We start from the raw sequence: 26,031 nt of genomic DNA on the forward strand, positions 1-26,031 counted from the left end.
TAAAAATATGAATCTAAAAATTTGAGCCTAAATTTGAATCGTATCTTTGACATTTGAAGTAGAGGCCAACTCACCTCAGAGACCTTGTAAGAGAGGAAAGTTGTGTGGATTAAGAGGCCCTTCCTCATAGTGACATAAAAGACCCTGAAGTGATGGAAATAAAGGAATTTATAAAATTTTCCCGGTTAAAATTAGATGAGTGGCGGCCAGAATTAGGGTATCAATTTAGGAGAAGATAACATAATCCTATGACATTATAGATAATTCAGTTTAGTACTATAGATAATTCAGTTTAGTACACATCAAAATGATTTCTCTAAAGATATCTAGATAGAACCTTATAAGCTGGAATGTCTTTTTTAGGAATGGGATTGCAGAGTGGCTGCCTGGGCTGCTGACAGTAAGGGCCAGATGCAAACTCTGCTTGCCTTTGACCCGGCAATGCCATTTATAAAAACTTACTCTAGAAACTAATCAGCCAAAAATGTACTGCAGTAAGAAGAATGCTTATTGTGACATTGTTTAATAGTCAAAACAAAGCAAAAAACCCAACATGTGACTATCCCATGTCATATTCCTTGAAAACGACACCATAAGTAGATCTGTATTTACTGATGTAAAAGATGTCTAAGTTGTTAAATGAAAAGAGTACAGCATGGTCTCCTGTACTGTTGATATTTCCATGTGCGTATACATGGAAAAACACCCACGATGCAGATGTCCAGGTTATAGACAGGATGACCATAGGGCCCAACCTGGCATAGCCCTGGTTTATGACTCCTGTCCTGGCAAAATAATTAATAGCCTTCCTCCTCTTCACTGTCAAAAGCTTCCTGCTTTGGATGGTAAATATATGCTCATTCTAGTTATGGGTGGTTTTTCACTTTCTTCTTTCTACCTCTTGCATTTCAGAGGTTTTTTTGCCCCACTTTTAAACAGTGAGTGTATATTATTTTTTAAGTGAGTAAGAAGCTATTTACATGGGGGATGGAGGAATGGCCTCCTGCCCTCCCAGACCCTGCCTGCAAGCCGTAGGTGGGCTCCACTGCCAGGTTTCTCTTGGGTTAGGAGTGAAGGCAGCACCATGGTGGGGAAGGGCATTCCAGGCCATTCTTAGCAAAAACATTGGGTCCAACCTGCATGATCCTGTGCTTTAAATCACAGAATCTAAGCTTACTCCTGAATACCACAATATCTGGTACTGTCCAGTGACACAGCCAATATTCTTTTCTTTCAAAAAATAAAGGTCTGATAAGACAATGGGAATGATTTAGTAATAGGAAATTGGACATTTCATAACTTGGGAAAATTTCCCAGTTTGAGAAAAAGTATTTTGTGAAAAAAAGCCCCACTATAAATCACTTATCATGCTGACTGTTTTCTAGCCCACATTTACTTTGCATCAGCGTTTGAAGTATTTGTGGGGAGGGTGTGCGTGTGTGTGTATGTACCCAGGATATATCTATGAGCTGGAATAGCAGAGGGAGACAAGAAATAGAATAATAGTAGAAAGCAGAGATCAGGATATATTTGCTTCCTGTTGCTACCATAACAAGTTACTACAAAAATAGTGACTAAAACAACAGAAATTCTTCTCTCAGTGTTCTGGAGGCCATAGCTCCAAAAGCATGCCGTCAGCTTGTCTGTACTTGGCCTCTTCCAGCTACTGGTGTCTGTCAGCTTCCTAAACTTGTGGTCACGGCACTCCAGCCTCTGCCTCCTTGGTCACATTGATTCCCCTTCTCATCTCCTCCTCTGTATGTCTATTATAAGAATGCTTGTCACTGGATATAGGGCCCATCTGGATAATCCAGGATGCTCTCCTCCTCCCAAAGTCCTTACTTAATTGTGTCTGCAAAGAAGGTAACATTCACAAGCTCCAGGGATTAGGAAGTGAACACATCTTTTTTGAGGGGACACCATTCAACTCACTCTACAGGGTCATTATATTAATGCTGAGATAAAATTACAGAAGGTATAGGATGTGGTCATGGTTTACAGGGGCCCTGTATTTCTTCTACAGGCCAACTTAAAAAAAATGATACGTGAAAGGGAAAGAAGAAAGTACTTACTACACAGTAAGTATTTCCAAGAGGTGGCCCAGTGAGACTTTTGAATCTGTTAATAAAATGATTACTATTTGGTTCAAATCCACAGATGGTTATTTTATCATTAATTGCAAGATAGGAACACAAAATATTTTTTCTCTAGTCCCCATTTGAGTAGCAGCCTTGTTTGACATTTCTGACATGGAGGACACCAAGAGAAAATGGCAGTCAGCATCCCTGGGCTGTCACTCACCGGCCTAATGACCTAGGGCAAGGGACCTGTTCTCACTGCCTCTCTTTTCTTTACCATGAGGATAATCATGTTTCCCTTAGAGGGTTATGAGTATGATATGGGCCAATACACGTAATGCGCATGGAATGGCGATGGTGCATAGTGGCCTCGCAATCAGTGCTATCTGCTGCTGCTACCTTGCCAGAGCAGAAACTTTTCCCAAAGGTGGCCAGAGACGGAAACCAGAGAAACCATCCTCCTGGGCAGGCTGTCTGAGTGGCAGGGCAGGGTACAAAGCGGCCACTTTTTTTCCCGGATGGAAAGAAAGATCAATGCCTAACTTGGAGGCTTCCTTTCTCCCAAAAGACAAGAAAGACTTGGCATCTTATTCTTCAGTCTTCTTGCTCTCCCCCTTTCCACCTTTTTGGCCTTGTAATAGCTGAGTAATGAGCTAAAGAATTTTGTTTCAAAACTGTCACCTTTTAAAATTAGGTTTGCCCTAAATAACATCCTTGACTTTAAGAGAATTTTCTTAAGTTTTAGACATTTTTAATCACTGTGAGTATTCAAATTAATCACATGCAAAGCATTAGGTAGAGGCTCTTGGACATTTTCTGTCTTTAGAGCTTTGTTGGATGCTCACATGGCAGTGTCTGTGCAGTCAGTTCCTACCCAGCCTCTGGGCTCTTCTTGCAGCTTATCTTGCAGAAAGAAGCCTCATCAGAATTCCAGAATCTCAGCTATGATTAGCTTACTCCACCTCAGCTCAGAAACATGCATGGTTCCCTGGAGCTACCAAACATGGGGCAGGTTTCTTGCCGTCAATTTTGCCTCTCACAATAACCCTTCCAGCCTTCTTGCCAGCTGCTCTCTTCCACATGCAACCTTGTGCCTGAGGCAAACTGAATCACTCTCGGTTCCCTCTCTCTTGTACTTTTCTCTTCCTTTTCCCTCATCCTTAAGGCTTGGCTCAAATGAAGGATTCTGTGGAACCTTGATTGCTCAGTTAGAAATGAGCAAACTGTCGCAAGGACAGAAAACCAAACACCGCATGTTCTCACTCATAGGTGGGAATTGGACAATGAGATCACTTGGACACAGGAAGGGGAACATCACACACCGGGGCCTATCGTGGGGGGGAGGGGGGAGGGATAGCATTAGAAGATATACCTAATGTTAAATGACGAGTTAATGGATGCAGCACACCAACACGGCACATGTATACGTATGTAACAAACCTGCACATTGTGCACATGTACCCCGAAATTTAAAGTATAATAATAATAATAATAATAATAATAAAAAGAAATGAGCCAGCTTCTGTTTCATCTGAGCTCTACTTCCTTTTGATTCTCTCTGCTTTCTGAGATCACATCTTACATGACAATTTTCCATACTTGGCTTTATTTCCCTAGAATGTCGTTAATTGGCACCAGGTTGGAGCTCAGGTCATATTCTTTATTCCTTGCAGAGTCTGACAGGGTCAGAACATGATAACACATTTGAGAAGTGAGAAGAAAGGAGGAAGGGGCCAGGGAAGTGAGGGGAGAATAGGGGGTGGAAGTAGGGGAAGAAGCAAATAGGGCAAGGTTTTAGTTGCCTCCCTTCTGTTCTTATGCTGTTAATTAATAATGGAACCAGTGGCCAGGCACGATGGCTCATCCCTGTAATCCCAGGACTTTGGAGGCTGAGGCAGGAGTATCGCTTGAGCCCAGGAGTTTTAGACAAGCCTGGACAGCATAGTGAGACCCTGTCTCTACAAAAATAAAAAAAAAATTAGCCAGGCATGGTGGTGGGCACCTATAATTTCAGCTACTTGGGAGGCCGAGGTGGGAGGATCATTGGAGCCCACAAGGTTGAGGCTGCAGTGAGATGTGATTGTGCCTCTGCACTGCAGCTCGGGTGACAAAGCCAGACTCTGTCTCAAAAAAAAAAAAAAAAGGAACAAGAATTTGGATAAATGGAACATGAAACACAATTCATTTTTATTATTAAGTTGCATTCTGTGCATAAATTATTTCCATGTCTTCTCCCCCTTTTAAAGGTGTGCCACGTCATCACCGAGGTGAAATCTGGAAATTTCTAGCTGAGCAATTCCACCTTAAACACCAGTTTCCCAGCAAACAGCAGCCAAAGGATGTGCCATACAAAGAACTCTTAAAGCAGCTGACTTCCCAGCAGCATGCGATTCTTATTGACCTTGGTAAGTCTGTGCCATCGACTGGAGATGACAATGGAAGTTTCACTCATATGAAAAATCTGAAGAGACTGTCCAAGTTATTTATTGACCTGCCTTTAGGTTTAGCAATCAAAATTTACTACTGAGACTTTTAATTTAAAAAGCCCTAGGGTAATCACAAATGTCATCTTCAAGCATATAAAAATCTCTGTATTTTCACTGGGGAGCTTGTTAACTTTGCTTGGCATGGAGGGAGGGTGTTCATTAAGGCTGCAGTCATAATTGTGGTTCAGTCCAGTAACTCAAATATTGATAGGAGGTTTTTATAGTCAACCGAAGGAACATCCTGGAAAACGTATAGATGTTCAGAACCGAGGCTTGGTTTAATTACAGGAGCCACTCCCTCGTTTTTACTGCTCACAAACAGAATTCATCAGAAAAATTGTAGAAGGCAGTTTGTGTGTGTGCCTTGAATGATTTTATTTTGGAAACTGGGTGGCACCTTGTCTCTTGAATAGTTTTTAAAATAAGAAGATGGGAACAATATACAGTCAGCCCTCCATATCTATGGGTTCTGAATTTGGGGACTCAACCAACCTCAGATGGAAAGTATTTGGGAAGAAAAATCAATGAAAACTAAACAATAATATAGATTTTAAAATATAGTAACTATCTATGTAGAATTTACATTGTATTAGGGGTTATAGGTAATCTAGAGATGATTTAAGGTGTGTGGGAGGATGTGGCCGGGCGCAGTGGCTCACGCCTGTAATCTCAGCACTTTGGGAAGCCAAGGCTGGTGGATCATGAAGTCAGGAGATCGAGACCATCCTGGCTGACACGGTGAAACCCTGTCTCTACTAAAAATACAAAACAATTAGCCAGGCGTGGTGGCGGGCGCCTATAGTCCCAGCTACTCAGGAGGCCCAGGCAGGAGAATGGCGTGAACCCAGGAGGCGGAGCTTGCAGTGAGCCAAGATCATGCCACTACACTCCAGCCTGGGTGACAGAATGAGACTCTGTCTCAAAAAAAAAAAAAAAAAAAAAAAAAGTGTATGGGAGGATGTGTGTAGGTTATATGCAAACATAGCACCATCTTATAGAAGGGCCTTGAGCACCGTGGATTTTGGTGTCTGTGGGGACTCCTGCAGCCTATCCCCCGAGGGTGCCAAGGGATGACTGTATTGGATAGATTTGCAGTTGCCACTGTGAAGAACTTGTTGAACTGGGGTGTGATTATGATGCACAGAGGGCCCTCCTGACTGGTCAGTGGCCATGCACAGGGCCAGGTGGCAGTGCACTCCCGTTTGCCTGCCGCCTGTCACCCAAGCTGCTGTCTCTACTGGTGGTGAGCTGGCTCGATGTGGTAGGAGATGGGCCCTGCTGCTTTTAGAGCATGTGGCCCTGCTTCCAGAATACCTGTTCTGGTTGCAGCTGCTGCTGCTGAAGGCTCTACAGAACACGCAGTGCTTTGGGGCCCTGCGGTGGCCCAGTTCTCTGAGTGTTCCTGCAGCCACGACAGAGGGTGCAGTGTGAGCCACATCAGGCAGTATGAAGTCCTTTCCTCTCAAGCCACGTAGCTAGCCTTAAAGGTTAATTTCATAACCCTTAAGGTTATTTTTTTTTTTTCTAATTTTTTTTTTTGAGACGGAGTCTCACTCTGTCGCCCAGGCTAGAGTGCAGGGGTGTGATCTCAGCTCACTGCAAGCTCCGCCTCCTGGGTTCACAGCATTCTCCTGCCTCAGTCTCCCAAGTAGCTGGGACTACAGGCACCCGCCACCATGCCTGGCTAATTTTTTGTATTTTTAGTAGAGACGGGGTTTCACCATGTTAGCCAGGATGGTCTCAATCGCCTGACCTCGTGATCCGCCCACCTCGGCCTCCCAAAGTGCTGGGATTACAGGCGTGAGCCACCACGCCCGGCCCCATTTAAGGTTATTCTTTCGCTTGAACATCATCTCTGAGAAACTTTCCCTGACTGTGGTCTCCTCTCCCACCTCAAGACTGGATGAGGTGTCTTGCTAAGCCCCCTGTAGCACCCCACACTCTCCCCATGGTGCGTATCACATTTCTCATCATCACCGTTATCTGCTTATTATCATCACTGCTGCTGCCTAACTTCACCTTGGGCCAAATGTTGTGCAAAAGGACTTAAACTCCTTTCTTTAATCCTTACAACATGATCAGGTAGATGTTGTTCTGTTTCTCTTTAGAATTGAGAAAATAGAAACAGACAGGTTACGTAACTTGCTGAAAGTGACACAGCCCATTTGCCGCTAATCAGTGTGACTTCGGAAGCTGCACTTTTTTTTCAACTTTTATTTTAGATTCCAGGATTGTGTGTGTAGGTTTCTTACAAAGGTGTATTGTGTGATGCTGAGGATTGGAGTATGATTGAACTTGTCACCCAGGAACCAAGCATGGTACCCAATAGGTAGTTTTTCAACCCTTGCCCTCCTCCCTCCCTCTCCACCCCCCAGGAGTCCCTGGTGTCTGTTCTCATCTTTATGTCCATGTGTACCCAGTGTTCAGCTCTCATTTCTAAGTGAGAACATGTGATGCTTGGTTTCTGTTTCTGAATTAGTTTGCTTAGGGTAATGACCTGCAGCTGCATCCATGTTGCTGCAAAGGACATGATTTTGTCCCTTTCTATGGCTGCAGAGTATTGCATGGTGTCTGTATATCACATTTTCTTTATCCGGTTCACTGTTAATGGGCACCTGGGTTGGTTCCATGTCTTTGCAATTGTGAATAGTGCTGTGATGAACGTGTGAGTACATGTGTCTTTTTGGTAGGATGATTTATTTTGCTTTGAGTATATACTCAGTAATGGGATTGCAGGGTCGAATGGTAATTCAGCTCTTAGCAGAACCTGTATTTCTTACTCCTCCTCCCCCGCCTGTCCTTAGTATACAGCAGTGGCTTTTTATTGCCTTTTTCCCTTATAGGATACAGCCCTCTGCGGACTGGGCTGGGGCTGTTTGGCCATTATACCCTCGGCTCCTAGGACAGTGGCTGTGACACAGCAGATGCTCAAAGAATATCTTTAAGATTCAGAGTATGAGACACTGCACTAGCACCGCCATCTCATGGGCCCTCACAACAGCCCTGGGAAGGTGGCCTGCACCCTCTCTAAGAAATGAAGAAACTGAGGGCACATGTTGACCATGGTCACAAAGTCAACTGAGGGGAGGTGACAGGAACTGAACCCACTGTCACTCTGTGTTTCCCTGGGACCCTCTGAGCCCAGGAGCCCCGTGTTGCTGTGCAGTGGCAGGCCAAGGCAATGCCTTGGTGGAGCTGGGGCCCATTTGGTCCACTGACCTGAGGAAAGCAGTTTTGTGAATTGGCAGTAGCTGCATTTGCTGACATGGTGAGTTACAGGAAATGCCATCATGTTCCTATCATGTGAAACAAAGTGAGAAATAGGTTCAGGGTGGGAGGCTGAAAGGGAGGAATGCAGACAGCCCCGCTCCCCACACTTGCTCCAAGGCTGGGAGGAGGAACGGGAAGGTGTCTCCCCTCCTGGATTCAGTCACCTTCTTCTCTTCATTCCCCTGCAGTATCCCCTCATTCTTCCACGGGCACGATCAGCCCCTGCTTCTTGTTGCTCAGATGTCATCACTTTTCTGCAGAGGGAAAAGAAGAGACCAGATCAGCACAAGGGCCTCGGCGTGGCTGCACACTCCGAAGGCACTGTGTGTGCCTGAGCCCCACCACGGCCTCCCCTGCAGGGCTCAGGCAGCCTTCCTTGAGCTGGCATGAGTTCTGTGGGAGCCTGGTCACTGGCAGGGCTGGCTGCATTCAAGTCCTCTCCATCCCTGCCTCTCCCCACCCTCTCCCTCTGCTGCCCGCTTCTCTGACAGTGCTGACCCCCTCTCTCTTCCCCACTCTTTCCCATCCTCGCCTGGCTTCCAGTTTGGTTGCTGTCCACATACTTCCCGAGGGCCTGAGAGGACCTCCATGTGCGGCAATACATTTCCCAGGTCACCTCTGTGTCTCTCTCCAGGCTTTTTCCAGGGACTCCCCGGGGTCAGTCTCCTCTCCCCACTGGAACGGGGAAACTGGGATTGGCCTAGACCCGGCAGTGGAGTCCCAGGTGCCCTGCATGCCCGGCTGACTCCGCCCAGGGAGGCCTCCCTCAGAAGCTCCTCCAGACTCCACCTGTTACCTCCCCCACTCCTCTCACCCAAGGCTGCGCTGTGGCCAAGTCAGTCGTTTAGTCTATACTTTCTGTTTAGTCTACACCATGGCTACCTCAAGGCCCAGTGAAGGTGTGTAGTATAAAGCAAAATCAAATCCGTATTTCAGTTTTCCTTAAAAAGTGACCTTCATATTCTGGCCAGAAGAACAGAATGGTTGGTTGGATATATTTTGAGTTTTCATAGGTTTTTGTTTTCCTGCCTCTTGCTATACTTTTCTGAAATTGGCTTTTAGTCTAAACAGGTTTTTTTTTTTTTTTGGCAATGTGTTTTCCTCCAAAGAGTAAGAATAATAGGCCTCATGGCTGGGTCGTGTTCTACAGTTTGTGAATATTTTCTCAACCTTTGTCAAATTTCATCTTTACACATCCTGTGTGAAATTGGTCACGTGCCGTTATTTCCAACTTAGAGGGGATGAATGAGCCCTCAAGAGCTTGAGTTCTCTGCCCACATTGCGAGTTACTCAGTGCCAGAAGGAGTTCTGGAACCCAGGTCTCCTCAGTCTCCATACCACATCCCTTCTAGGGCACCATGTTGCTTCTGTGTTTCTTGGCTCTGCCCACTCCATGCCAGCACAACTGTCCCCACCCCTGCTTTGGTGGAATCATGTTCCTTTGGGGTAGATCACACCAGCCAGAGGCAACTGCTCTCAGCTTAGCAGATGGTACTCATCACATTATTCTTGAAGCCTTGGGTCAGGAGCCTGCCCCACCCATCTGCATCCATTTGTCCAGCCCTCAGACAGTTGCCAGTGTTTTCATGTCTATTCTTTGACTCTCTATCCTGGGTAGACAACATGGACTGCCCAGCATCCTGTCTTCTGTCTGGGGCTCCCACTGTCGTCCTGACCACACTGGGGGCTGCCAGTGACACTGGGAAACTCCCGAGGGACCCCCTTCAGGCTTCACATCATCTGCTCCCTCCCTAGCATCCCAGCCTAGAACACTTTCCAGCCATCAGTTGCATTCCCCAGTGAGGCATGCAGCCTCTCCCATGATAGGAGGGCTTCAGCCGAAAGAACACTTCAACAGGCCCAGAAACCCAGGAGCACCATTAGATCAGAAAGCAGAGGCAAGAATGCATCTAATCTCCCCCACATCAATTGCTATAGTTTTATTAATCTGCATATTATAGGTCAGTAAGGGGATGGCACAGTTTATAATCCCTGCAAGAGTCTGATGATCTTTTGGTGACCAGAAGTGCCATTTTTTGATGGGCTTCTAGAGATCCTCCATCAGGGATACCAGACATGTTTGGCATGTCTGTGCTGTCGCGAGACGTTAAGCGTGTGTCCAGACTACATGTGTGGGTCACGGGTCCAGCAGCAGAGCTGTCATATTGATTGTTTGCTTCTACTAAATATATAAAGCCTGCCTGGTGTCCAGAAGAAAAGAAACTATAATCCAATTTTTTAGAATCCATAAAAGGTGAGAAGTAGGAGAACATTTAGAATCCACAAAAGATGAGAAGTAGGAGAACAGTTGGATTTTTTAGAATCTATAAAAGATGAGAAGTAGGAGAACCTCCAAAAGGAAGGAATCAGCTGAGAGTACTGAAGATGACCAAGTACAAACGGGCAGAGGGGAGCGCTTCCCCTTCTCCTCTCCCAGGCGGTGGGCTGCCTCGCTCGGCCAGGACACACAGAGCAGCATCGTGCACTTTGAGGGGCAGGTGGAGCTGCTCATTACTAGCAGGGGTGCTGGCGGGGACCACAGTGTTCTCTTCCATCTTTGAGTTGAAGTCCTGTGTGAGAAATGAAAAACCTTCATGGCAAAAGACAGAAACGGACCTAGAATGTAACATTCAGCAGTCTTGTTATCTCACGCACCTGTCTGTCCAGTTGGGGACATTGCCGTATGGAGGTCAGTTGAACAATCACAGTTGAGGAGCCTAATGAATTCTTGCACCACCAGCCACACACATTATTCTGAAGAGTGAGCTGTTGTCTCTGATCTTATCAGGATCACATCGTGGGATCATATTTATTTGGTCATTCTGAATATACCCTTTAAGTCCAAAGTGAAATAACTAAATGTCATTGATAAAAGGAAAGAATAAAGTGGGGTATGATTTCCTTTCACAGAGGTCTGGAATCTTCCTGCCTTTTTCAAGTCAGTCGGTGGCGCTGGCAAATGTTTAATAACCAGCTCCTCTCACCCCTCAGAGGAAGCCCTTGGTGTTCAGTGTTTGCAGATTTCTACTGTGCAACTAGTCCTCCCACACCCCATTTTAAACTACCCACTTGATGTCACTGGTCATGGAGTTGGGCTCACAGAGCCAGTGGGAGTCAACTGGAGCAGCCACTGGACTCATTCAAGTGTTTCCCAAAAACAATCTGCTGCTAGAAGGACTCTCCCTTAATCTCCTAACCCTGCCATTCAGGGTGATTCCCTGCACTCTGGGAAGCACACGTTCTAGTGGAAAGACTGATACTGGGCAACTGATAACCAAGTGACTTAAACTTCTGAGGGTTACAAAGGGTGTTTGTATCCTCAGTGTCTCATTTCAGATTCTGCTCAGAGCTAAATGCAACAATGTGAGAAGATGTTAGTATCCCAGATCTTCATCCAGGAAGGAATCTTAGAGATCATTAGGTTGTAGGGTTTCTCTTCTGCAGAGGAGATAGAGGGTCGGTGTCAGATTGCTGGTTTGCCAGTACCACTCCCTGGAGAAAAAAGCAAAAGAAAGAAACTTGTTAGTCAACTGTGCAGAGCCACCGTGAGACTGAATAGCTTTGTGGGTGGCCCCGTGTTTGCTGCAAGAGACCTCTGGCCTCTTGTAGCAGCTGCCACATGGTAAACAGAGCCGAGATATCAGGGGTCTCGCCGAAAATGCAGTCAGATGGGCTCTGAATAGAGGAAGGCAGGACACTCTTGAGATGGGATGGGGTTTCTCACAGCACCGTACAGGGACCACCTGCAAGATCTCTTGAGGGGCTTGTGAAAAACACATCCCTGAGGTCACCATTCTTGACCTGCTGCTTATTGAGTTTCTGATGCCTGGGATGTGCAGGTTTAACAAGCCCCCAGATGATCCTAATAGGATTCCTGCCTGAAAATTGCTGGGTGAAGGCTCTTCCCCCTCTAAGTGATAAAGAAGGAAAAGATTGATCCTGGAAGAATATCCGTTAGATGAGCAAAATTTTGTGGAGCGCTTCATGAAAAGGAATTACTAGGTCATTTAGAAATATGTTTGAATTGTGGATTATCTTGTAGGCCTTTCTGGCATATTTCTCCACTTAGATCCAGAAGACACATCAAATGTCTTTTTATAAAGGGGTTTTTTAATGCCCATGTTTGACCTTCTCCACTTAACAGTCCCATTCTCATTTTATATATGAAGGTAATCTGCTTTACAGAAAAATGTAAAGGACCTGCACTTCTCTGCTTTGTGGTAAGTTGTAAAATGCAGTTTAAAGAGGCAGGCCTCATATCCTGATAGATTTGTAGGAAGGATTGCACAGTTTTACCCAGCTTCCCTCGAGTTTGGCAGAAATTAGCTTTCCCTGAGCTGGTGTCTTCCCGAGCTAGCATGCTTCTCCTATGGGGTGTGTGGCCTTCTGTCCTGTCTTCTTGAGGCAGAGCTTCAATCTAGAATCTGTTCACAAACTGAACAAATGCAACAAACAGTAAACAGTCTTTTGCTCATAGTTAAGGTGCCTTGAGTTGGGTGCGAGGGGCTGAGTGTGTTCTCAGGGGTGCTCTGCCCACGGCTCCGGCCAACTGCTGCAGGTGCACATCATATGGGTGGTCTTTGTGGAATGCCATCAGCACTAGCTTACTACCTCCTAAATGGGAGCTGGAGGGCTACAGTGCTCAACACTGGATTATACGAATGTGGATTGTCCAGGAAATGCTTTTAATCCCCCTCATCCACTCTCTACCCACGTGACTCGCCTCTCCCTCTTTACTTGGTGTTTACTCAGGAATGTGGGTGAGTTGTCGTGTTAGCCTAGAACAGCCATTCCCAAACTTTGATGGAAGGATGCCATTCACTTTGAAAATTATCGAGTAGCCCAAAGAGCTTCTGTTTCCATGGATAATTCCTATCAATATTTACTATATTAGCAATTAATTAAAACTGAGATTAGTATTTACTTGATTCGTATTTTTTACATAGCTATAATAAACTCATACATATAAAAAATTGTTTAAAAATGACTGTTTTCCAAAATAAAATTAGTTAGAAGTGTGACATTGTTTCTACATTTAAAAAATCTCTTTAATGTCTGATTTAATAGAATCCGCTGAATTTTATTTGCTTCATTCATTCTGTTTTGCTTGTTATTTGAAGCATATAAAGAAAAAGCTGACCTTGCACAGATCTATAGTAGGAAAAGCGGGGGGAGGGCCTCATGGACCCCTAAAAGGATCTCAGCGACCTCCAGGGGTCCTCAGGCTGACCAAACATTGAGAACTATTGACCTGGAAGAATGTAAAATAGGAAAACAGTGTCTCCCCCAATAGAATTTCGTGTAAAACATGGACTGTGTTACAAAGTCAGATGGGTGCAGTTGTCCTGCTTAAGCGCTAATCAGGAGCTGAAGGCCAGAGACTCACAGCTGTTCCCCAGCCTGGTAGTGAACCCAGAGGCCTGTCTTGCTGTGCAGTGGGACAGGAAGTTGCATTTGGGAGTCTCATAGAACACACTGGAAGATGTGTTTTAGTTTGGCCAGGTTCATGCAGGACAGATTTTCTGCATAAAGAAAATCAATGACAGTTTCTGAAACTACATCCTGGAAGCCTTGACCAGTTTGGGTAATAACAAGAGATTTGAAAGTGTGGGGTGTACAGGTGTTTTGCTGAATCTAGGTGGTGGTGGTGATTATTATTATTTGGAATTCAGCTTTCAGTTCTACCTGCTTGTGAGTTCCAAACTTTGTGAAAATTAGTTGCTTGGACGAAACTTTTCTTTGCTTCTGGAAGGCTGTCAGAAAGCGAGATTTCCCAGCTTATGTGCAATGTTATAGTTAATAGAGTAATGGCTCTGCAAAGTTGTTCCTTTACTTTAAATGTAATTTATTTTGCATTTGTGCTACAGAACGGTCATAAGTGTGCCCTTTTGTCCTCTTGTTTGGAAACTGGGTTTTTATAATGTGTGTGGTCTGTCCGAAGATTATTGCCCATTATTGAACACCATTCATAGCAACCATTTGCATTAGGCATTGTACATGTACTCTCCACTCTGCAAACTATGTGTTCTGTCCCTTTTTAAAAAGAGGAAGCTAAGGTTCAGAGAAGCTAGGTAGTCCATTCTGAGCTTCACGTGCCAGAGGCCATTTTGTACTTACTTCAAATGCCATTGAAATAAATGCACATCAGAGAATTGTTCTTAGCATAAGGGGCGCTGCATGTAACTTTTTATTAGTGAAATGGATGATGTTCAAGGGCTGTGGTTGATTAGAAAGGCGTCCAGACCCTGGCTCCAGGGACTCTGGAGCAGAACTCGAGGCCAGTGCCTGTCGAGCTTGGGTCCCCACACTCCATCTGTGTGACCTGACTGTGGGTGGCCTGGCTCTGCCGTTAGATTGCCACGGTGCCCTCCTCTGGTTGAACCTTTCTCGAGAAGTGCTTGTTGGAGGCTTGAGTGCAGAGCCTGTGAGAAGCTCTATGTGGTTCCTATTGCCTGTCAGCTTGCTGATAAAGGTCATTGGTTTGGCAAAATTTGGCCCAAGGTTTGCTTTCTCGTAACGTACCACTTGGTAGCAAGGCTGGCAGGAAGGTGGCTATAGCTATTTCTGGAAGCTGCTTAGGGGGCTGCCTCCCCCTAAATTGGTACATAATTTGCAGGGCCTATTGCAAGATGAAAATGCAGAACCCCTTCTTGAAAGATTATTAGGAATTTCAAGATAGAGACAACAGAGCATGAAGCCTTATGCAAGGTCCTTCTTAGCACAGAGCTAGTGTGACTGCACAGAACACACACCCGTGAAGCCAGCTCTGCCCCCACCATCTGACCACTCTTGAGTGGCCAATTAGCATAGGTCACTTCCCACCCTGCTAGGCCCACCCTCTTAGGAATGTTGTGAGGCTTAAATAAGAAATAGCCACTCTACAAGCGGTGTCAATTAGCATGGGCTCTGGGTTCTGTGTAAGGTAGTTTGCTAACATGAGAGGGTATCTGATTAGCTAAAACGATAACACTGACAGATTAAATTCAGAATAACTAAACCTTCCCTGTGTTCCTTTATGCCACGTGACTCCTGCATATTCTGCTACCAGCACCTGTTTGATACCAGATGGAGGGGGTCCATTCGGGATGGGACAGGAGCATCAGCAGAAATGCAGAGGTGGGGAAGTGCTCCATCTTCTTGGAAGCTGAGCTGGCAAGGGTAATGGAATGAAAGAGATTGTGAATATTTTTGAGACTATGAGGAAACCAGTACACTGGTGTTGCCCAGTACAGAAGCCACATGTGGCTGTTAAGCACTTGAGATGTGGCTACTCCAAATTGAGATGTGCTGTCAGTATAAAGAACACACTGGATTTCAAAGACTTGGCATGAAAAAAGAATGCCTAATGTCTCAGTATTTTTATATTGATTATGTTGAAGTGATAGTATTTTGTGTATGTTGGGTGTAACAAAATATCTAATTAAAATTAACTTCACCTGTTATTTTCTAATGTGGGTGCTAGAAACTGTTACATCCTGCATGGAGGTCACATTCCAGTTCAGTTGCATGTGCTGCTACCCATTGTTCTACTTACACACACACACACACACACACACACACACACACACACACACACACACACACACACACACGCACTCCTGCACACAACCTAGAGGGGTCAGAGACCCCAGGAGCCCCTGCTTCTGGTGCCCAGGCTAAGCGCTGGAGTAGAAGATAAAGCTGGGAGGGTGGGTAAGGAGGTGAGTGCACGGAGCTCCAGGCTAACAGAGTGGAGAATTTGTTCTTTGAGCACTGGGGAGCTATGGATTGCTTACTAGCAGCAAGGTGACTTGTGCAGGGTATATCTGGGGGGGATTTATTGGGGGAAGAGGTAGAGGAGGCAAGAAGTGAATACAGAACGAGAAATCAGGACGGTGGTTAGGAGACTGTAGCTTTCCTCTTGAGTCAAGTTCAGATAACACATCTGGACTGATGAAATTCTTTCTTAGGAAGCTGAGGAAGAGCCCATGAAAATATGTTCCTCCCTGTGCTGAGACCGAATAATTGCAGTGAACAATTAACGTGTGGCCTAGATGCACCTTTTGCCTTCGCTGATCCAAGCAGGTTCATAATTCTTGCCTGGGCCCGCCCTGGCTGCCAGCTGCCTGGCTCCAGATGTTTCTTCTCTTAATCGTTTCAAGTACTTCTCTGCTCCCTGGAAACAGGCATTCCCATCAGTCACATTCCGGAGGAGGAGGAAGAGGAACTTGACAAGTATCAGCTACAAAAGCCTCCTGAACAAAAGAAGTCCTTTAAGCCTATTTGAATAACAGTTTTTTGTGAAAATAATCAGGATGTTGAGAGCTTTTTTTTTTTTTTTTTAACTCTTTTTGGAAGGTAACTTTTGTGAAAAGAAAACACCTGCTGCTCCTCAGGCTGTTTCAAAACACTGCCTATAGTTTGAAAGTACAGAGATATGCATGTGGTATGAAGCATTTGCAGGCATAATATGTGTAGTCTGGGAAAAGCAGATCCAGAGAGTGTTTGTAGTAAGGCGAGGCCTTTTAGCTGCATTTAGATGATGCTGGGATTGGGGTGGGCGTGGGGTGCAGCAGTGGGGAGGAAGAACTGTGTGTGTTCCTCTTGAGAATAGGGGTTATGTCTAGAGGATTAACAGTTTTCTTTTTTCTTTTTTTTTTTTGGAGATGGAGTTTTTCTCTTGTCTCCCAGGCTGGAGTGCAGTGGCATGATCTCATCTCACTGCCATCTCTGCCTCCCAGGTTCAAGCAATTCTCCTGCCTCAGCCTCCCAAGTAGCTGGGATTACAGGCACCCGCCACCATGCCTGACTAATTTTTTCTATTTTTAGTAGCGATGGGGTTTCGCCATGTTGGGCAGGCTGGTCTCGAACTCCTGACCTCAGGCGATCCTCCCGCCTAGGCCTCTGAAAGTGCTGGGATTACAGGCATGAGCCACCAAACCTGGCCAACAGTTTTCTTTTTTCGATTGAAGTTCAGCTATTTGCAGGACCGAAGGTAATTCTAATTACTTTCACCTGTACTTCCACCAAAAAATAAATAAAACAACCATGAGTAATTGCTGATTTTTAATTGAAAGGATTATTCCAGGAATAACTGGTGGACCTTGTTTGCAGAGGAAGTGGCAAAGACTGATTGATATTATGATCCAGCTTCTAAAGATTTTGCTGCTTAATCTGAAGCACATTGGATTTCTGGTTCAATAGGCTTTCTTTTTTTGTTTTTATTATTACAACTAATATGTATTCTTTTCACAGGGCGAACCTTTCCTACACACCCATACTTCTCTGCCCAGCTTGGAGCAGGACAGCTATCGCTTTACAACATTTTGAAGGCCTACTCACTTCTAGACCAGGAAGTGGGATATTGCCAAGGTCTCAGCTTTGTAGCAGGCATTTTGCTTCTTCATATGAGTGAGGAAGAGGCGTTTAAAATGCTCAAGTTTCTGATGTTTGACATGGGGCTGCGGAAACAGTATCGGCCAGACATGATTATTTTACAGGTATAGAGTGTTCCTTATGTCTTTAATACAACAAAATACTAAGAATGTTTCTTATCCCTCTCCAGATGTGCCTCAGGAGCTTTTTCACCGTCAGGTAACATTGTAATAGCTGTCACTGCTGATAAAGGACTCTGTGCTAGGCATTATTCCAAGCGCTTCATCTGTACTTCCCTCTAATAACAGGAAGACACTGTTCATCGTCTCAGTTTGTAGATTGGAAAACTGAGTCTCCAAGAGATTATAAATTGGGCCCAGTCACACGGCTAGCAAGTGTCAAAGCTGGGCTGGAAACCCAGGCCTCTCTGACTCTAGGGCCTTCCCTCTTGCCCCCATCAGCCATCAGATGATCTCAGACCCACCTCCCAGGCTCTGCATCTGCTCTTCCTCTGCCTCACCCCCACCCTTGTCATCTCAGGTTCAGCTCAAATATCACATCCTGGGAGAAGCTCATTCTGACTACCCTGATGTTGTGTTCCCCACTTCCACCTTGGGCACACTGCGTCACGTTATCCTGGCTGATTTCTTTTGCACAACACAGCCACTGCCAGAAATGATCTTGTTTCCATAATCATCTCCCTGTCTATTTTCTGATTTTTCATAGCCTGTGAACTTTAGGAGAGGGAAGGGATCTTACGGGTCTTGGAGCCGAGTTCCTAGTTTCTGAAACAGTGCCTGGGTTGAAGTAGGCACCCCATAAGTATTTGTTGAATGAACAATTCTGTCAGAGAAAACCAAACACAGTAGCGTATTGCAAATACCACGTGCTGCTCTTGCTACCTGTCAGAGGGAAAACTCTGGATCCTGCTTCAGGAATATTCCTAAATGTTGCTTCAAATGTTGCAGCACATGTTGATATGTTCATTTACTACCAGTAAGATACTATGCCTTCAGAGCTCTAGATAGTATCCTGGGAGGGAATACATTAGAGCCAAGGACTTGCTTTGAGAGCACCAAATTATGTGATTCAAAATCTTTTCACCTTGACCTGTGAACATGGACCACGTGAATGCAAATATCATAGAAGGAACTCATTCACTGAAAGATTTTGACCACATAACACTTTCCACATGTACTGTGAGGTTCTTCCTACATTCCCTTTATTAACTTTAAAGACAGTGGTCACCAGGCAGTGGAATTTTTGAGTTTTCTATAATTTATGTAACACAACAACTCTTTTGGGATGATGCCTTTGGTTGATTAGACAGTCTTCGATATGGGAGAGCCACAGCTGGTGCTTATGGGATTATATTATCTGAGCCTCTGAAAACGGTTTTGTTTTCTTTCTCTCAGTTTAGATAGGACATATCCAACTTGGTGGATCTTAGCGGATTCTGACCCTCTGTAGGTTGTTGTTTCTTTAGGCTCAGGCCATGGCACTGCTCAGATCTGGGCTGGCTCTCGGGCCTCTGTGAGCCTGTAACTCTTGGTGGCACTACTAGGAACTGGCATGAGATTTCTGCCAGAATCATGTCATTCTGTGAAGTTGGAGTTCCACTTTACTTGGAAAAAGTTTTTATTTCATCTTAAGATGCACACTTGTCTTCTTGTTTTAACTTGCCAGGGATCTGGATATTCCATATGTTATACACCAAAAGAAATTATGCTTCTCCTGCCTATTGAGTAATTTCAGGGATCCAGAGGGAACTTGCTGAGTGAACATGTACAATGGATTCCTATGGAATCATAAGATGCCCCTAATTCAGTCTTAGTAAAGAGACTGGCTTCTTATTTCTAATTCCTCCAGGCTTGAGTTGTGCAAAGAGTGTGTATTTGTAAGAGAATTTATGAAATGTTTGCACAAGACAGATGTTTAGATCTTCTTAGTGGAGGAATACAAGGGAACAATAAAAAGGAAGTGGCAGTAGAAGACCCAGCGTTAGCGTCCTGGGCCTACAACTAGCCAGTGCCTGGCATCAGCAGGCACTGGGGAAGCACTTGTTGGATGAATTAGTAGCTGAGCTCAGTGGATCGCAAGCCAAATAGAATGTTTAAAGTTCTAGTAAGTCTTCTCTTACACCCACCCTGTGAGCAGTAGGCATAACTTTATTGCTGTGGCAGATCCCTAATTCTCAGCCCTTGTGGCCGTCTTCCTGCAGATCCAGATGTACCAGCTCTCGAGGTTGCTTCATGATTACCACAGAGACCTCTACAATCATCTGGAGGAGCACGAGATCGGCCCCAGCCTCTACGCTGCCCCCTGGTTCCTCACCATGTTTGCCTCACAGTTCCCGCTGGGATTCGTAGCCAGAGTCTTTGGTGAGCATTAGTAAATCTGTTTGCCAGAACCAGCCTTCTCTTATTAGAGGGGGAACATTTCCTGTCTCTCCATGGTGATTCTTATTTTTATACCTGTAGCTCTTCCCAGAACAGGGTATTGTTTGATAGTCTAAGATTAGTCAGGGGTGGGTTTTGTGACTTTGGAGTCCTCCTTCACTTCTGATAATCACGGGGCTTCCCTAGATGCCTTCATCTTGTGGGATGTGGATCCGATCCGTGTGGATCCGATCGCTCACCATGAGGGTCTCCCTAGAGCAGACATTTGGAGGACTTGGCTGAGGAGCCACAGGTGTATGTTTCTCATGAATTGCCTTCCTCAGCCACTCTGGGTTGTGAGTGTTGACTGATGCTGACCGTGGGCCTCTGGGCCCTTTCTAGATTCCCTTGACATCTCTTCCTCCCCTTTCTCTTCTTGCCCTGCCCCTGGCTCTACACTTTCTCCCAAGTCACTGTCTTGGAGACCAGTGTCAGGACCTTGAGTAACACCTCCGTGTGTATGGCTCGCTCTCCCCGCTCAGCCTTGACACTTCATGAAGGCCTCTTGCCCCTGAGCCCACATGTCACAGCCACTGCCACTCCCGTGCCCCCGCTGTTAACCTTGGGTGGTTCACATATAAAACCTGCCTTTATATTCTTGATTTACTTTTTCAGAACATTGTCAAAGTTAGGTGAGTGTTCATACACAAAGCCTTCAACCTGCCTTCATATGCAGGGATAGGGCTGTCCACGTGCGCATCAGGAGCCGAGTGGAATGTTGTGAGCACGGTCAGTTCGGGCACAGTTTGTTTTCCCTACTTCAGAATAAAAGTGATATTCTTGACAATTCAGGTTCTTTTTTTAATTGTAAAGGAGGAGGTTACTAAAAAAAAGATAGTTATTATATATCAAATGTTTTTAAGCATCACTTGACAGCTTAAATGTTTTTAAGCATCACTTGACAGCTTAAAAACATGTGATCTTTAAAAAATTTGTTTTTACGATTAGAGAGCATCTTAAGGGAAATGTTCAAAGACATTGATACTACTTCAGGTATGCTTTGGGTAAACATCTTAAATATCCAAATTCTAGAAATCCTATAATTTGCTTTTTAATATAAGTGAGCATTTACCCTTCTTCTCTCTTTTCCTTTCCCCCAAAATACTAGATTTTTATTATTCACTTTTATCTACAAGAACCTTTAAAGAGTTTCCCATTTTGCTTTACTATAAGAATTCATGTTCCTTCTTTTCTGTCCCTGAAAAAATAAAATCACTAAATTAAAATAGATACAAAAAGCTATCTCCTGGTTAAGCATATCTTTAGTGAGAGTTCATGAAGGTTTATACCATAGTTGAAAAAGAAAAAGATTAACTAAAAGCCTCAAAATTGTGTGCTTAGTTTACTAACAAAAGAGTTACAGAAACTAAAATCTCAAGCTCTAGGCTTTAAGCTTTCTTGCCAATAACTTCTATGTTTTTGACTTCTCTAACACTGGAAATTAAAAGAAAATTATTAATCTACCTTCCTTACATTTTCTCCACATTTTAGCTATGATTTTCGTACAGGGTCATGAAGAGCAGTGAGGATGGAAATGGGGAGGAGGGAGCGCTGTTCGTTAATGGTTTGTAAACAGCTCAGGCATTAAATTACTTGGTCAGTGAAGAAAATTCTACCAAGGCAACCAGGCTGACCACAGACTGGAGGGCTGAGGGGTCATCACTGAGGCATCCCTGCCCTGGGGCCCCAGGCACTGGAGCTGCTGCTTGCAGAAAGTTCTGGGGCTCTGGAAGAGAAATTTTTCCTTCGGCTCATAAATGGGTAAAAAGACATTAACAAACAAGCAGACTCCACTTTGGAAATGATAGCCCTTCTATTGCAGAGTAATTTGAAGCTCTCTGAAGCTCACTCTAATGACTTCATAAATCAAAGCTGCAGTCTGTAAAGGTAAGATATTTTTCGGTAGACTTTGTAGGCAGTGGTGAGACTCGGAGTTTCATAAACATTATGCATAGAGATGCCAGTGTCTACATCATTCCTGGATCCCACAGACTCCTGCTGTGCTAAGTGGGTCGTTGTCCAGCTGGCCAAGGGCTCCCGGGATTAGAGGCAGGAAGTGGGATCTCAAGGCTGCACTGGCTTGTGATGTCACTTTGCAAGAACTGCTTTTTTTTTCCACAGTCCATCCCATCTTTCAGTACTTAAAAACAGAAAAGATAGGTTTTTACAAACCATTTCTGTTTTTAGCACTGATGACTTAGAGAATGGTGATGGACATAGCTTAGTTTTATATTTCAAAGCCTGCCATTCAGGCACTATAGTCTTTTTTGGCCTCGGGCCCATTTCATTATAAGCCTTTAAGTCTGGATAAACTCTAAAAACATGTAGAACTTTGTTGACTGTTCGCTAATATATATATAAGTAAAATATTTCAGTTTGGACCACCTTAGCTCATATATTAGTAAATAGGTTACCTGGCATTAAGTATGTATCTGCTCCTTGGAGGGGCAGCTGCCAGTGATGTGTGCGCCTTAACCTTCACATGGTACTCACACCTTGCTAAATGGCAGCTCTTCTACCTGGTGTCACATAATGTCAATAGCCCCTTCCTGTATTTTTCTAGCTTGAGTACAGCAGGGCCCTGGGAGAGACACTTGCTCTGTTCACTTTCTCATCACATCTACCTTTGGGGGAAAAAAATCTAAAAAACAGGACCTGGCTTGCTCCTGATGGAGGAGGAGGCTGCAGTGTTCAGCCCCTGATGTTTTTCTATAGGACGTGCTGCCAAATAGATGAGGGAGGAGGTGGAGTATAAAAACAAAGGGTTTGGCAAAAAACACCAGAAGCCACCTGCAATATAGTGAAGGCTTCAGAGAGACTTTAGGATGAAAATAGACTGAAAACAAGATTGTTTCTGTGGCCAGGAGAATCTCCAGCTATTCAGGTGACATGATGCCGCGTGATGATGGGTGGGTCCAGTCTGTCTGTGCTGTTGTTCTGCACAGCATCATCATCAGCCTTCAGCGTCCCCTTTACCCGTTACTCATAGAATGTAGCGGAGCCACAACTGGAGGACCGCAGGCTTCCAGAAGAAAGTTGAGAAGGCTCAGCCTTGACAAAGACAAAGGTGGCTGGAAAAAGAGATGCAGTGCAAGCTCACATAGGAAGATTGCACTTTGAGATCATGAAGTTTAGTTTCAAATAGAGTTCCAATACACAGTAACGCAATAAGAGGGTTGCTGAAATGTCCTCAAAGAAAAGCAGTTCCTTTGTGTTGTTCCCAGCGAATACAGTGCAAAGTAATAGAGTCAGCTGAATTTAAGATTTCTATTTCCTGCCGGATAAAACGTCTTGCCTGTTCCTAGGTGGCTTGAAAAAGGAGAGGAGAGAAGGAAGAGGCAGGAGAAAAGTCCCACTGGAAGGACGTGGGCTACAGTGTAGTGAGCTAGGCTACTGCCGCACTGCGTTGGGCGGCTCCAACAGTTCACTTTCTCCTAGAGAGGTTTTCAAATGCAGGACATTTGCTCACTTTTCCAAGGAGAGTTATTGTTTTTTTGTTGTTTTGTTTTGTTTTTTTAAAAAAATTCCAGAACGTAAATGTATAAGGATACCGGAAGACAGGCAAAATAAAAATAATTGGTTTGGGGCAGTGGGTTTATAGGTAACATTTTTCTTTACTATTATTTTAAAATTAGATGTAATTTAAAAAATTTCCAAAGCCAAAAAACGGTACAAATGCTTTAAAGGATGAAGATGTTGTCCCCAAGTGTCATCAGACAAATTTAGGAGGCCCTTCCTCCCAAGCAAAGCTTTCTGTGGTCCTTCCTTCAACTCTGAATTCAAGCACATTCCTGCATCGTGCACCCAAATGATCTCCCGATTTAAGACCCCCTGTGTCTCACAGAAGCTTCTGGGGCTGAACTTTCTCGGGCCTTGGAGGGTTGGACGCTTTGAATGGGAGGAGTGGTGGTGAGTGGAGCATCTCTGGCAGCAGGCATTTGGGAGTCTCTGGCAGGAATCAATCAGCGTAGTCTCCAAAGGTGGCCTTTCTCTGACACTAACTAGCCCTTGCAGGGGTCATACCCATAACCTGCATCTCATTAACATCATCTCTTTACCAGTGCACTGACCTAGTGAGAAAAGGAACAATAAGCATTCAGCAACTCCTGCGGTGCTCCAGGGGAAGTTAGAATTGCTTGGCTGGAGCAGAGGCCCCTGGTGGTCTGGACCTGCGTGCCCCCATTTGCCCACCTTCTGTGCTGCACAACCAGTGCCCCTGCCTTGCCAGCCAGACTGTTTTTCAGGCTCCTGCACACCTCCCTGTATTGACACCCTATTTTCCTTTTATTCAGAGTATTAATCCTGAGGTCTGACCTAGGAAATTTTCATTGGTTCTTCAAGCAGTCACCTTTCCGTGGGCCTTTTCTTTCCTCTTTGTTCTCGTAACACCCTGGGCATAACTCTACCGAACCAGAACTCCTTGGTGTCTCTGCAGCGTGTTCTTTGTGTTTTGCTCATGGCTTAATCTCCAGAGCCTAATACAGTGCCTGATGTGTATTAGATGCTCAATAGATGTTCATTAAGTTAAAGTAGAAGACACCTCTCAGCAGAGTTCTCTTAAGATGTTGTGAATAGCATTGGGAAAGAACATTTATTTTTTAATTACATTAAATACAAACAAATATAATAAAATAAATCATATGCCCAGTGCTATGTCTTAATTTTTTAACATATCAATAAAGAGACTTTAAAACACATAACACCACCCTCTCCCCTCCAAATTTCCTTTCCGGGAAAGTCTCCTTTTGGAGTCATAGGAAGCACTTACTAAGTTGATTTATTGTAAAAAAAAAAACCAAGATCCTAATAAATCTCAGAAGATCTCCTGTTAACCTAAAGAGACCACTGATGTGGATTCTGTATTTGGTTGTGCTGACAAAAGTTTCTCAGTAATTGTTTATTAAATTGGCGTAGATGTGGTACTGTACCTAATTTAAGGCACTTGTCCCTCCAAGAGTAGAGACGAAGCTATAGAAAATCACTGGTGTTGTAGGGAAAGCCTTTCCCCAGGATCCCTGCAAAAAAGGTCTTGATTTTTATTCTGAAAGATGCCCTCATTTTTTGTTCAGCTATAAAAGTTCATATATTGAAAGGAGGTCTAGGAAGTCTTACTGTCTAAACCACTGAAACTTCAAATTTACTTTAGAGTTTTGTTTCTGGAAATGTCATTTCTGTTTAAAAATACATCTTTGTTATAGTATTATTTTAGATCTTTTTATTTTCTGTAGTGGGGAATTATACAGGTAGACTACATTTTATAAACCAGATATTTCAGAGGAATATTCTTCAATTGGCCTGCCTTGGTGTATGTAACACTTACCCTGAAAAGCTCAGATTTCAAAGACACAGTTAGTTCTCTAGTATATCTTCCCAGCCTCAACAACCAGACTTAAGAAGGAAGTGAAGGATTCATCTTTCCCACTTTCCTGCGGCCACCCTGAGCCATCAGTAGTTGTGATGTTTGTGGAAAGAGTGTGGACCCTGAGCTGGGTGGGAGAAGCAGGCTGATCTCAGCGCTGGCATGGCTTAGGGCTGCACCCATCTCAGCTCACATGGTTAATTAAGGGTTTTATGGTGGTTACAGAGGATCTTGAGGGCTATCCCAGCCAGCGGGCTCCTAGGTCTGTCATCTCTCCCTGTGCTTTGTTCAGAAACTACAGGGATTCAGTTTCCCATTTGCACAGCAGCACCCAGTCTTTGCTTTTCTGTTTCTTCGTGGCTTTTAAATGTTATCATATTAACCATCTAGAGAGGCACCCTGCAAGGTTATTCCTCTCACCTGCTTTTGCTTTCCTTGATTTGATGAAATTTACAACTTCTTTCTCTCTTCCATTATCTTTCAGCCAAAAGAAACAGAGAAAAGAAATACTGACACTTGCCTCTAATTATATTTCTACTCTGATTTTTAAAATTGTTTTTTCTTATATTATTATTCTAGTTATTAGGTAACCTGCCTCAGTTTAGTCAACCAATAATTAGTTATCGTGGCTCTGCTTTAACCCCAGGACATTAGACTCTTTTTTTCCCCAGCGGCTTCAACTCTATGAGGAAGGTGAGACAGGGCTGGGGTTGCTGCTCAGCCGGTTGCCTTGGCCAGTGCCCTCCCTCTTATTCTGCAGTCTGTATAGAAGTTGCATCCATTTGCCAGCCACTCTAAGAACAAAATATGGCCAGAACTAGAAAGTAACCTTGACAGAGTTCTTGAACTCCTCAGAGGGAAAAATGTTCTTTATTCCATTATCATGTTAAAAATCAGTAAACTTCTATTTAACAATGTACTTCTGCAGTTGTACAGCTGTTTTACAGTTTTTAAAGATCTTTGAATTCTATTCCTTGTTTCAAAACAGAGGAAACAGAGACACTTTTTCACTTACTCTATCTTAATTTCTGATGCTTTATCTATAA

At 44.2% G+C, this 26,031-nt stretch overlaps 1 protein-coding gene across 17 annotated transcripts in view; it reads left to right on the forward strand.

Moving 5' to 3' along the window:
* TBC1D1 (TBC1 domain family member 1) overlaps nucleotides 1–26,031 on the forward strand; it is a 250,388-nt gene that overhangs the window by 211,422 nt on the left and 12,935 nt on the right. For 14 of the 17 annotated variants that reach the window (XM_055385752.2, XM_019025598.4, XM_019025597.4 and 11 more), the window contains 3 exons: nucleotides 4,325–4,483; nucleotides 17,069–17,313; nucleotides 19,410–19,569. In XM_055385752.2, coding sequence (XP_055241727.1) covers nucleotides 4,325–4,483; nucleotides 17,069–17,313; nucleotides 19,410–19,569 — 564 coding nt within the window. Of the gene's footprint in view, nucleotides 1–4,324; nucleotides 4,484–17,068; nucleotides 17,314–19,409; nucleotides 19,570–21,489; nucleotides 21,514–26,031 lie in introns of those variants that run through there. The other 3 variants (XM_055385755.2, XM_055385760.2, XM_055385759.2) reach the window with 3 other exon arrangements.

The sequence above is a fragment of the Gorilla gorilla genome, chromosome 3 (genome assembly GCF_029281585.2).
Source record: "Gorilla gorilla gorilla isolate KB3781 chromosome 3, NHGRI_mGorGor1-v2.1_pri, whole genome shotgun sequence".
Lineage (NCBI taxonomy): Eukaryota > Metazoa > Chordata > Mammalia > Primates > Hominidae > Gorilla > Gorilla gorilla.